This window comes from Lycium barbarum, chromosome 11, assembly GCF_019175385.1.
Source record: "Lycium barbarum isolate Lr01 chromosome 11, ASM1917538v2, whole genome shotgun sequence".
Taxonomy (NCBI): domain Eukaryota; kingdom Viridiplantae; phylum Streptophyta; class Magnoliopsida; order Solanales; family Solanaceae; genus Lycium; species Lycium barbarum.
In genome coordinates, this window is record NC_083347.1 from 113,740,678 (window position 1) to 113,754,764 (window position 14,087).

The following is a 14,087-nucleotide window of genomic DNA, read 5'->3' on the forward strand; positions in this document are numbered from 1 at the left end:
ATTAATCTAAACTAATTAGATAGCGCGTAAACCATAAAAGGAGAACTTACGTGTTCTTCGTGTAATGGGAGCGGAAGTCAAACGACGGCTGGAATTACTGACCGATGGTGGTTGTCACGTTATATTGGAGCAACCCCCTAAATCACAGTCTAAACCTTAATAATATATTTTAGAGAAGAGAAGAGCAAAAAAATACTGCAGAAGTATTATTTATTTTACACCGTAAGTGTTATTATATAGGAAATATCAGGGCTAAGTTTAATTAACCTAATGGGCCTTAAGCACCCCTTATGGATGGACCCAAATTTCCTACATCTCCCACTCACACATAATGGGAGTGCTCATCTAATATGAGAAACATGTTCTTAACTCATCTCCGCAATCATTCATACAGGGAAGTTGACCGTGCGACCAGCATACTGTGAGAGCTAAGTGCTATACATTTATTAGGAGTATATAGCCTCTCGTCGAGTGCAAACCTGCAAGTAGATCATAAAGTATGCAGTACCCCAGATCATATGAATCACATTTGATATAATCTCAAAATCTCATATATCATTATTTCTTGTATTCATAATCGTAGTTATAATTGGTGCACCAATGAATGCAAATTAATGAGATTCCATCAATGATCTTCTCTCATGATCCTCTTAACATTAGGTTAATTGCTTTTCTAGATATACTCCGCCAGACCGAATCTGTGTTCATGGTCTTTTGAAAGCACACTAAGATAACTAACATCAAACTAAGTCTCAAATATCTAATCTGAGTCACAAAGGCTACAAATCTTAAGCCACCATAAAGGCTCTGGATCTCACACAATAATAAGTTGAGAATGGACTTATGTTAACCCAATTGGTCGACATTAGCACACATGGTATGAAATATATGCTACAACATTTTCTCCTTTCCCAGGAAGCGTATGTCTTTATCTCGTGAAGAATGTTATACAAATGATATTTAGACACTATAAATATCTAAATTTGAGTTCCTTGATCTACTATGTCATTTTTAACTCACATCTGGCTCACTAAGTAGACTAGGTGAACGTTTTTCACCTTAATGACCTTATGCCATTATTTATGCGACATTCATGATTTTAAGTTGATTTCTCTCAAATTATCCATTTGATAATTGTTCTTAAAATCCAGTCTCATCTCCACTTATTACTAAGATAAGCGTAGTTACCTGTGTGATAAGGTCAACCTCTTGTCTACTCAACATACTTAATTTTTTTTAAATAAATAATGAATGCACATAACATTCAACAATTAAAATATGTATTTATGTAAATCAAATTTATTGATAATTAAAGAACATCAGTCTTGTGAACACGGGAAAATAAAGAACAAAAATGAAGTATCTTAAAATCTACGCAAGCCTTGAGACCTAGTGTGTCTCATAAATGCATCTCTAGACAAAGGCTTGGTCAATGGATCTGCTAACATATCTTTTGTAGACACATACTTCACGTTCACCACCTTGCGTCTAACCATATCTCGTGCATAGTTATATTTGATATCTATGTGTTTGGTTTTGCAATGAAACTTAGGATCCTTGGTAGAGGAAATTGCAGCCTCACCGTCACAGTAGATTAACACTGGTTTAGCATTTTCTACGATATCCAACAAGTGTTTCAAGAACTTTTTCAACCAAACAACTTCTTGTACTGCTGATGCGAGATCCATATATTCGGCTTCCATTGTAGATAGTGATATACATGATTGTTTCTTACTACTCCATGACATGGCGCCATCACTGAGTAAGAAAACATATCCTGAGGTAGACTTCCTCTCATCTAGATCTCCTCCATGATTAGCATCATTGTATCCAACTAATCGCAGATCTTTGTCGCCTTGGTAACAAAGTGCATAATTAGCAGTTCCCTTTAGATATCTCATGATTCTCTTTACTTCTTGCCAATGTGTTAAACCTGGGTCGGTTTGATATTTAATTACCAAGCCAACTGGTTGACATATATCAGGTCTAGTACACACCATAGCATACATTAGACTTCCGACTGCACTCCTATAAGGAACTCGGCTCATTTTTCTTTCTCTTCAGGAGTCTTAGGACATATTTGACTACCCAAGGCATGGCCTTTACTGATAGGAGTATCAACAGGGCTACTATTTTGCATATTAAATTGTTTAAGAACTTTTCTAATGTAATTCTCTTGGGAGAGATACAATAGTTTCTTTGGACGATCTCTTGAAATCTTAACTCCAAGAATAGATGCAGCTTCACCCATATCTTTAATATTTAATTGGGATGGTAAGCATGACTTTATCTCAGTAATGAACTCCTTATCATTTCCAGCTATAAGTATGTCATCTACATACAATGTTAAAATCACAAACTTGTTTCTTGTTCTTTTGGTATAAACACAATGGTCTTCATGCATCATGGTAAAACCATTGGATACAACAACATTCTGAAAACATATATACCACTGCCTTGAAGATTGCTTGAGGCCATAAATAGACTTCAAAAGTATACAAACCTTTTATTCGTGACCCTTTTCAATGAAACATTTAGGTTGTTCCATGTAAATTTCTTCATCTAATTCTCTATCGAGAAAGGCAGTTCTTACATCCATTTGATGTAACTCAAGATCCAAGCTTGCAACTACGGCTGGAACAAGACAAACAGAGGTAAACCTAATAGCAGGCGAGAAAGTCTCGTCATAGTCTATTCCTTTCTGCTGTGTATACCCTTTTGCCACTAGTTGAGCCTTATATCTGTGCCATCAGCCTTGAGCTTTATTTTGAGAATAGATTTGCTCCCAATAGTTTTGTGTCCCTCAGCGAGGTCAACTAGTTCCCAAACTTTGTTCACACTCATAGACTCCAACTTATCTTCCATTGCTTTTGTCCATTTGTCCTTAGAAGGGCATGAGAGAACCTCTTTTATATTTTTAGGCTCATTTTCATCTTGCAGTAGCATCATAAACAATTCACCGCCTTCAATGTCAAATCATCGGCAGGGAGTCTTTTTACGAGAACTACTTCTAGTTTGTGATTCATCATTGTTCCCATTTGGATCAACGTTGCTTCCACTCGGATCATGAACACTCAACCTGCTCCCATTCGGAACAAGATCGGTGACCATCTCGCTCCCACTTGGAATAAGATCCATTTGGTCATTTTCATTAAGTGTAGAAGGATTACTTTCATTCGCACCTAATGATGGAAGAGGTTGCTGATGAGAAACTAATTCATCATTTTCTAAAATACTCCCACTCGAATGAAAATATCCTTGTACATCTTGATCCCCTAGCTCAAACAATGATAGGTCTTGACCTACCTCTCCCTTCTTAGGAAACTCATTCTCTAAGAATGTGACTTCTCGTGATTCAAATTCAGTTACACTCCCACTGTTTTGCTGACCTATGAACACATAACCCTTTGAGGTTTCATAGTACCTTATAAAGATAATTTTCTTTCCTCTTGGGCCCAATTTGCCATATTTGTGAGAGGAATCATGTTTGTATGCAGCACAACCCCAAGGTCTCAATATACCCAGGTCAGGATATCTTCCAGTCCATAATTCATATGGAGTGGTTGCAACTAATTTTGTAGGCACTCAGTTAAGTACATAGGTGGTGTAGTAAGCAAAGCATCACCCCAAAAATTAATTGGGAGGTTGGCATGTGCCATCATTGACCTAACCATTTCTAGGAGCGTTCTGCTTCTTCTTTCTGCAACACCATTTTGTTGTGGAGTATTTGGGATAGTCAAGTGATGAACTATTCCCTTTTCATCACATAACCCATTAAATTGAGTCGATAAGTGTTCCCGGCCATGATCAGTTCGAAGAACTTTTATCTTCTTGTCTAATTGATTTTCCACTAAGCTCATATAGCGTTTGAATCAACTTATTGCTTCAGATTTGTGGGAAATTAAATAGGCACAATTGAAACGGGTAAAATCATCAATAAATGTAATGAAATAACTTGCTTCATGCCTAGCTCTAATATTCATAGGCCCACAGATATCAAAATGGACTAATTGCAAAGGATATTCAGCTTTAGTCACTTTACCGAAAGGTTTTCATGCAGATTTTCCCGCTAGACAATTTTCACAAGTGGACAATTCCACATGTTCAATGCAAAAATAATAGAATAATTCTATATATATTTTTCCAGACCAGAAAACCGGGCTATGGCTCTTGATACCAATATAGGATTACACATAACACATTAATCTAAACTAATTAGAAAGTGTATAAACCATAAAAGGGGAACTTACGTGTTCTTCGTGTAGCGGAAGTGGAAGTCGAACCACGGCTTCAATTACTAGCCGATGGTGGTTATCACATTATATTGGAGCAACTCGCTAAACTACAGTCTAAACCCTAATAATATATTATTGAAAAGAGAAGAGCAGAAAAATACTACAAAAGTATCATTTATTTTACACCATAAGTGTTGTTATATAGGAAATATGAATGCTAAGTTTAATTACCCTAATGGGCCTTAAGTACCCCTTATGGGTGAACCCAAATTTCCTACAATACTTAACACTTAAAATCTAATAACAGAGAGTTTCTAAGAAGAGAAGTGTGCAAAGTTTCTTAAGCATAATGAAAACTATAGCATGAATAAAGCTCTTATTATCATATCTTTTTCACAAGATAGAGACCAATCTGCTGGCAAGTAATAAGGAAAATGGAACCAAATACCTACGAGTCAAAGGTTGTATGAGTTAAAATCAACTAGTACTTTGTCATGTACAAAAAATTTTTGAAGCAAAGAAATCAAACAAAGAAAAGAAACAATATTTGGAGCATGGCATAAGCTTTTTCAGTTTGCCTTAATAATTATACGACTTGTGATTCAACTATCACAAAGCAACTTAGTGGCAACTAGTTCCAGCTGGACCATAGCCTGACAAAGGGTTAGGTCCAATTTGGATGCCCATTTAAGAGGTGCCAAACTGACTCCATCAGCGATTTGAGATCTTTTTTTTTTTAATTACTAAGCAACTGAAGTTCTCATCGCATAAATATACCATCTGACCTTCTTTCTGCTCCAGCAAAAAGCCAAGAAGATAATTAGGAATAACGGAGTCAGCAATTTAACCTACTCTTCAAAAATAAATGGCTGAGGTGCTAAAATAATCACACAACAATTTACATACGTATGATCAAAATTCATTATATCCCATGAATTTAATGAATACACTTGACCATTAATCTATCATGTTAACCAATACTATGGCTGGCCATCTACCTCCTGAGCTTATATCTCAAAATTTATATGATATAAACACAATAGACAGTAAATGAGCTTACCAACAGAATTAAGTGTTCGACGAATCAAATAGAAAGGGCATACCTGCGAAGTCCAAAAAGAAACAACCTTCAAAACATGAGTTACAGAAACACACGAATCCATAAAATATAGAAGATCAATGGGATAGCTCTAGTTAGGCGCAATCCAATCAATTCATGGAAAGATGAAAGAAATTATCTCCTCAACTTTATTCCAAGATAAGAAAAATCCAAACTTTTCACAATGCGTGGCATTAGACAACTGTTGTAGAGTTCAGCTAAAGAAAGTGGTATCGTATCTCTTCACATAATGGCTTCTACCAGTCAAAACCAATCATTAGGACACATGGACCTACATTACCATGAACTCATACAAAAAAAAAATGCTTCTTGAACCTATGTGAACCCTCTTTTTGTTTGATTAATTGTCAAGTAATGACATAAATCACTACATTTCCTGGAACCGATATAATGACAGCATTTCCATTGTTAGATACAATTCTAACAACTAAAAGTTCCTCAGGACGTCGCTTTGATTAAGGACAGCAAATTCGAGAGATAATTGATCCGACTTTTGCTAAAAGAGTACTCGTTTCTTCCAGCCTTAAACCTCTATGTTTAATATCTTTGATTCTTTACCTAACCAATTTTATATCGTTAATGCATTGGCGTAAAGATCTCTTATTTATACGCCAATCGAATTTCAGCAACCGGTAGTTGTATAATTAGCAAGTAATTAACAAAAGAGCTCTCTTTTGCTCTGTGGCCTCTGTCAGGCACTACTTTGATGTATTTTTGCTTTCAACTTTCAAAGACAACTCGTATCTCATATCTTTGGTGAACTTTCTCTATATGTGTAGCCTTGACAAGAGAAACATATTTGGGTAGCAAAGAGAACTTTGTTATATTGGTTACTGTCTAACATAAAAAATGAAAAGTTTCATCAGTAACCCCCAAAAGTAGTTGAAGGCTTTTCAAATTAGGATTGTTCAATCGCAAAATCATAATCACTGAAAATGAGTAATCAACAAGCAATATTGCTAACTGAGGGAGTCTAGCAGATTCTATTCATACACTTCCATAAAAAATGCATTCATGATCATAAACATGCTGATGGAACAACACCAGCAGAGGTACTTTAACCTTGGCGAGAATGATGGTATCATCCTCTGTTCAGAATAATAACAACCATATATATATGAGCAAGATGCAATAAAATGTGCTACTTGAAATTATGAATGTAGCAACCCCTAATTCAATGAAAGATTACAAGGTAAAATAAACCTTTACTTTAATAAAAGAAGAAGGAGATTACAACGTAAAGCTATCTTATGAGTGTGTAGAATTAGATAATCTAATAAAACGACGTACTATAGCTTATAGTAATTAATAGAAAACTCCGAAATTGTTTGTCAGGTAAAGCTGGTCAGCCACTCAGAATCATGGACATGAAATATTAATTGCCTAAATAATTTGTATGAGAAGATTAACTTGTTTTCTTTTCTTTTCTCAATTAGTGAGCAACAGAAATTTTTACTCCATAAATTTACCCTCTCTCTTCTTTCTGCTCAAGAAGAGAAGCAAATGCAAATAAGCAAGAATAATTAAGTCAACAATTTATCCTATTCTTTGAAAATAACAACTGAGGTGCTTAAATAATCACACACGAAATCTAAATCCGTTAATTTCTATGACTATACTTGACTGGATGGGAGAGATTCTCATAGGGTAAGCACAAAATACCTTGTCAGGTCCAAAATTAGACATAACTAAGCTTCATATCTACTCAAAATTTCTATGGTATAAACAAGATTAGATCGTAAGTGAGTTCACCAACATGTTAAGTGCTTGACGAACCAAGTAGAAAATGCACACCTGCAAAGTCCAAGAAAATCAACCTTCAAAAACATGAGTTATAGAAACAAACGAATCCAAAAAAATGTAGACAAATCAGCATAATTACTCTAGTTCAATGCAATTGCAATCTCACATAAACAGGAAATAAATCAACTTCATTATGAAATATGTAAAAAAAAAAAAAAAAAAAAAAAAGGTAATCCAAAACTTGTAATATGTCATAATATTAGACAGTTGTTGGAGAGCTTAGTAAGAGAATCATCATCGGTGTTGATATTTTTCCATTCTACTGGCAGAATAAGATTTTTTTTCCTTGTACAACAAACGATAGGAGAACATACAAAATGCAGATCAAAGACATTAGAGACTTTTGATAACGTCCAAATCCACTCTCCAAAAAGAAAGTGTACAGTCGTTGCAATACAATTTACCCAATTATGAGTCAGGGTCGATCCCACGGAGAACAATATAAAGGAGATTAATAAAGTTAAGGATTTATCACTGACTAAGCTAAGCCAAACACATTTTCAATATTTGTTTTTTGATTTAGAAACTAATAAAGACAAAACTAACCTAGAAAGCAAGTAAAATGATCAATGGCCACAAGCATGGATACAAGGGAATTTACACTCAAGTAACGATCCAATGTATTTTACGATTTTATAACTAAGAGCAAGCTTATGTTAATGGATAATGGTTTCTAAAATCTCATTCAAAGTCCTCCAACCAAATCAATGAATTTCACTCTGTACTTTTTCAAGCTTTAGAGTGTGATATTAAGTACTACCAATTGAATCTCAAGTTAACTTTCCTATTCTGATAACTGAATTGCAGGATTAAGAACTAATCGAGAATTCAAGTAACTGTAGAGGAGTTTCAACAGAGGAAACTAGAGCTTAACAGTTAAGAAAATGGGGGATTTTGGTGATTTTAGGAAGAAGAAGTAGGATAAGAGAAATGATATATTTTCATAGATGATTCTAGAATGAATTGAATACAATGCTATATAGATCACAGCTGATCTAATTTCAATAACTGCTCCAACTGCTTAACTATTTTCTTGACAGCTGTAACTAACAAACTAACAGATCTGGACTAACTAACTAACTAACTGGTCTGTTGAATAACTAACTAACTGAGTAGGAAATTCTCTAGAATCACAATATTGGCAACTGAATTACAAGACCACAAAATACATGTATCAGTACTACCATCCCAGAAAAGATCCTTGTCCTCAAGGATCAAAATCAGGGAATCTGGTCTTGAGAACATTGAAATACTCCCATGTAGCATGATCAGCAGACAAACCAGTCCACTTCACCAAAACTTGAGCTACTGCTTTGTTGCCTTTCTTCACCATTCTTCTTTGTAATATGGATTCAGGATTGGGACAGTGAGGGTTAGCAATATCAGTAGTGGGAGGGTAAGCAATTTCAGTAGGTACAACATGACACTTCTTAAGAAGAGAAACATGAACTGTGGGGTGGATTTTGACTGATGGTGGAAACAGTAAAGTGTAAGCTACTAGGCCAACCTTCTTGAGAATTTGGAATGGACCATAGTATCTGGCTGCTAGTTTGTGGAAGGGTTGAGACGAGAGGGTAGATTGCTTGTAAGGTTGCACCTTGAGAAACACCCAATCCCCTACATCAAAATTTCTGTCACTTCTATGGTTGTCTGCCTGCTGTTTCATTCTGAGTTGAGCTCTACCCAAGTGATGCTTCAAGAGTTGTAGCTTCAATTCTCTTTGGAGTAATGTATGATCAACTTCAGCTGAAGCTGATTCCCCAGGTAAGTAAGGTAAATGGAGAGGAGGGGGCCTGCCATAGAGAGCTTCATAAGGGGTTGTTTTAATAGCTGAATGGTAGGATGTGTTATACCAGTACTCAGCCATGGGTAAGCAAGAAAACCAGTTAGTAGCATCTTCAAGACAAAAACATCTCAAGTAGGTTTCTAAGCACCTGTTTAAGGCCTCAGTCTGACCATCAGACTGAGGATGATATGCTGTAGAAGTGTTCAATTGCACACCTTGCAAGTTGAACAAGTCTTGCCAAAAAGAACTGAGGAAAACAGCATCCCTGTCACTAATGATAGAGTCAGGTAAACCATGGAGCTTGACAATATTATCCAAGAAAACTTTAGCAACAGACTGAGCAGTATAAGGATGTTTCAGAGGGATGAAATGGCCATACTTGCTTAATCTATCAACAACCACTAATATCACCTCATGACCCTGTGATTTTGGTAGACCATCAATGAAATCCATGCTTATCTGTGACCACACCACCTCAGGGATGGGAAGAGGCTGGAGTAAGCCTGGGTAAGCAGCTAGATCAGACTTACTTCTTTGACACACAACACAGTTCTGAATAAACTGTTTCACATCCAACCTGATGCCTTTCCAATAGAATAATGTCAACAACCTTTTCAAGGTTGCTTCCACCCCTGAGTGACCACCTTGAGGACTAGAATGCCATAGTTTGATGATTTCAGACCTCAATTGAGGTACCTTGCCAACTACAAGTTTCCCCTTCCTTCTCAACTAGTTATTCAACCAAGTAAATTGTGAATGAGCATCAGGAGTAGCCAGCAGGTGTTCAATTAAGTCTTTGAGCTCCTTATCAGTGGCCCAACTAGCAGTTATAGCTTGAAGTAGATCAGTGTCTGTAGGAGAAATCAATAAGGTCATAAGCTCAGCACCAGTCACCCTTGATAAAGCATCAGCTACTTTGTTTTCCACCCCCTTTTTGTATTCAATAGTGTAGTCAAATGGTAACAACTTAGTCAACCATAGCAGCTGAGAGTTGGTATGCAATTTTTGTTCCATCAAATACTTCAAAGCCTTTTGATCAGTCTTGATGATAAATTTCTGGCCTAACAGATACTGAGACCATTTTGTCACTGCATGAACAATGGCCAGTAACTCTCTATCATATACTGATAAGGCAGCATGCTTAGGTGATAATGCTTTACTAATGAAAGCTATAGGGTGACCTTGTTGCATCAGTACAGCCCCAATACCATATCCACTAGCATCGGTCTCCACCACAAAAGTCTTGGTGATGTCAGGTAGTGCAAGTACAGGAGCCTTTGTCAAAGCAGATTTCAATGCTTCAAAAGCACCAGTTGCTTGTTGAGACCATTTGAAACTGTCCTTTTTCAAAAGATCAGTTAATGGTCTAGAAATCACTCCAAATCCTCGGATGAATCTTCTATAATAACCAGCTAATCCAAGGGACCCTCTCAATTGTTTTAGAGTTGTTGGCATAGGCCATTTCTGAACTGATTCTATCTTTTGAGGATCAGTAGAAACCCCTTCCTTGGTAATGAAGTGTCCCAAGTATTCAATCCTGTCAACCCCAAAGAAACACTTACTTTGCTTGGCATACAACTGGTGTTTTTGCATCTCTTGAAAAACAGCCCTTAAGTGTATCAAATGCGCTTTAATATCTCTGCTGTAAATCAGTATGTCATCAAAGAAAACAAGCACAAATTTCCTTAAGAATTGCTGAAACACAGAATTCATCAGGCCTTGAAAAGTTGCAGGGGCATTTGATAGACCAAATGGCATAACAAGGTACTCATAATGACCGGAATGAGTCCTAAATGCAGTTTTTGGTACATCCTCAGTAGCCATTCTCAGTTGGTGATAACCAGCTCTGAGATCAATTTTTGAAAAAATTTCAGACCCTCCAAGTTCATCTAACAAATCTTCTACTATTGGAATAGGAAATTTGTTCTTCACAGTAGCTTTGTTTAAATCTCTATAGTCAACACATAATCTCCATGTACCATCTTTTTTTCCAACTAATACAACAGGTGCAACAAAGGGACTACAACTTGGTTGAATGATCCCTTGTTTAAGCATTTGATTAACTAAAGACTCTATCACATCCTTTTTAACTGATGGATACCTGTATGGTCTTTTATTAATTGGTTCAGTACCCGCTTGCAACACTACCCTATGATCAAACACTCCTCTAGAAGGTGGGAGTGTAGTTGGTTCTGCAAATAATTCTTTAAACTCAAGTAGTAAACTGGCTAGGGCAGGATCAGTGACAAATGTGTTCTTAGTTTCTAGAGAATACCATTGTCTTTCTTCATTCAAATTGGATACCAACTGAAGCATATAGAGTTGTGTATGGTTACCTGATGAAATCTTGGCTAGTTTCCCAGCTCCAGTGTTCAATATTTGTTTACCAGCACCCCTTAGAACATGTTTCTTGCCCTTATACATAAACTCCATTGTTAAATTTCTAAAGTTCATTTTGATATCACCTAATGTCAATAACCACTGAACCCCTAGGACTACCCCACAGTTGCCCAAGGGTAACACCAAGAATTCAGCTGAAAATTCTGCTCCTTGTAATAACCAAGAGATCCTACACATCTTGTCCACTGGTATGCTACCATTTCCTGTAGCAACTGGTTGAGAAATGGTTTGAACAACAGGACACCCCAACTGTTCCACCAGTGATGGATCAATGAAGTTGTGTGAACTTCCTGTGTCCACCAATATGTGTAAAGGTTTCTTAGAGTGATAACCCGTAACTCTTAAGGTCCTGTACCCCAGCGATCCATTTAAAGCATGCATGGAAATCTCTAATTTTTCTTGGATTTGCTCTATTGCTTGATCTGCCTCCTCAGTTGGTGATTCTTGTTCACAACACTGATCTTCTTCTTCTTGTTCTTCTAACTCAAGAAGATATAGTTGTTTCAAATTCCTGCACTTGTGGCCTGGAACATACTTCTCATTACAAAAGAAGCAAAGTCCTTGAGCCCTTTTTTCATTCATCTCTTCTGGTGTAAGGGTTCTTCGGTTGAATCCTCTTTGAGTTGGTTGTCCTCCTCTATTAGGTGTTGGCAAAATAGGTTTGTTGTACTGCCCCCTCTGCTCATTAAACCTTCTTGAAGAATTTCCCACATTGCTTGAACTCATAGCAGGAAAAGAACTTTTTATTACAGCAGCAAGATATGCCTCTTCCATTCTGGCAGATTTGTAAGCTTGTGTTAATGTGATAGGTTCAGCCCTCTTAACAGCAATGTTCAACTCAGGTTTCAGTCCTCCAATGAAGCAACTGATAGCATTTTCTTGAGACAAGGTGACCCTAGTCAAGTTCCTTTCAAAAATAGCCTGATACTCCACCACACTTCCTACTTGCTTCACCTTCTTGATTTCCTCCATGGGATCATCAAAATCTGTACCAAATCTTTCCACCATAGCCATGACATAATCATTCCAAGTAGCAGGTTGAAGGTATTTTCTATATCTCATAAAGGACAAATGCCATTGTATGGCTTCACCCTCCAATTGTAAAGCAGCTACATTAACTTTCTCATGGCCTGGAACATTTTCCATTTCAAAGAACTGTTCGATTTTGAACAACCAAGAACTTAAATCTTCCCCAGTAAACCTTAAGAAATCCATTCTTGACCATCTAGAGAAGTTCGAATGGTGAGAAGTATAGCTAGCAGGGCTCCTTCCTCTTTGGACCCTTTCTTCAGTTCTGGCCCTTCTTTCTTCTAAGTGATCCACCCTAATTGGATCTTCTTGTTCGTGTTCCATTGGAATTTTATCTTGCCTACGTTCATCTGTATTTGTGAGTTGATTCTTTAATTCGAGTACTGTTTGATCCAGTTTCTTCAAATTGGATACATCACCTGCCAAGGTTCCCAATTCTGCGAACATCTTTTGCATCATCTCTCTCAGTTCTCCTATTTCAGAAGGAGAATCTCCACTAGTTTGTTCTCCATTTGCCCTAGTGCCTTTTGCCATTGATGCCGAGGATTCAATGGCTCTGATACCACTGATAACTGAATTGCAGGATTAAGAACTAATCGAGAATTCAAGTAACTGTAGAGGAGTTTCAACAGAGGAAACTCGAGCTTAACAGTTAAGAAAATGGGGGATTTTGGTGATTTTAGGAAGAAGAAGTAGGATAAGAGAAATGATATATTTTCATAGATGATTCTAGAATGAATTGAATACAATGCTATATAGATCACAGCTGATCTAATTTCAATAACTGCTCCAACTGCTTAACTATTTTCTTGACAGCTGTAACTAACAAACTAACAGATCTGGACTAACTAACTAACTAACTGGTCTGTTGAATAACTAACTAACTGAGTAGGAAATTCTCTAGAATCACAATATTGGCAACTGAATTACAAGACCACAAAATACATGTATCATATTCCTAGTTCAAGTTATTAGATGGTGTTTAAAGCCCGAAATCCTTATTAATTAATCTTTTCCAACCTCAATTTTCCTCTTCCGAGCTCAAACCGAAGCAAATGGGTGAGTCCTAGGGTTAGCTAATCCCTTAAGAAACATTCAAGAACAAGATAAACTAAAGGAACAATGACCCAATTCATTAGAGATAAACATCATTCAATACATAAGCATAACAAGAGTTTCATCCAAAACTTTAACAATGTATATTTTCATAAACAAGTTTCAAGCAATGAAATAGAGTACTATATACTTAAATAGTCAATACATAGCAAGGAAAAGAAGAAATGAGTAAATGATTAAGAAATTCTCATCAAAAGTCTTCAAATCTTCATTCCCCAACTGTGAGAACCCTAAGCTCTCCAAGACTTGTATGAAATGGCCAAAGATGATGATATTGTATTCCAAGTGTTGCTTTTAAGGTTTCCAAAAATTTCCCAATAAAAAGTGACGAAAATAGCCGCCAACTTTTCAAATTTCAGATTTACAAATATAGCCACTTTTTGCACTTCTAACCAATTTTTCCATTTTCTTCATTTTAGCTCCTCTTTGACTTGTTTTTACTTAGTTTCTTCCAATGCTCTTCTCAAACATATAGAACTTATTTTTAATTGGTTTCTTTCAATGCTCTTCTCAAACATATAAAACTTATAAAATGGAAGTAAATGACATTAAATGCACTATTTTCTCAATCAAAACATAACAAAAATCTAAGATTAAA

The 14,087-nt window shown here is 36.4% G+C and overlaps 1 protein-coding gene across 1 annotated transcript; it reads right to left on the reverse strand.

The window, feature by feature from the left end:
• Positions 1–1,364: 1,364 nt before the first annotated feature.
• LOC132620144 (secreted RxLR effector protein 161-like) lies at positions 1,365–2,048 on the reverse strand. The gene has a single exon (XM_060334844.1). The coding sequence runs from the start codon at positions 2,046–2,048 to the stop codon at positions 1,365–1,367; it is 684 nt and encodes a 227-aa protein (XP_060190827.1).
• Between the last annotated feature and the right edge of the window lie 12,039 nt (positions 2,049–14,087).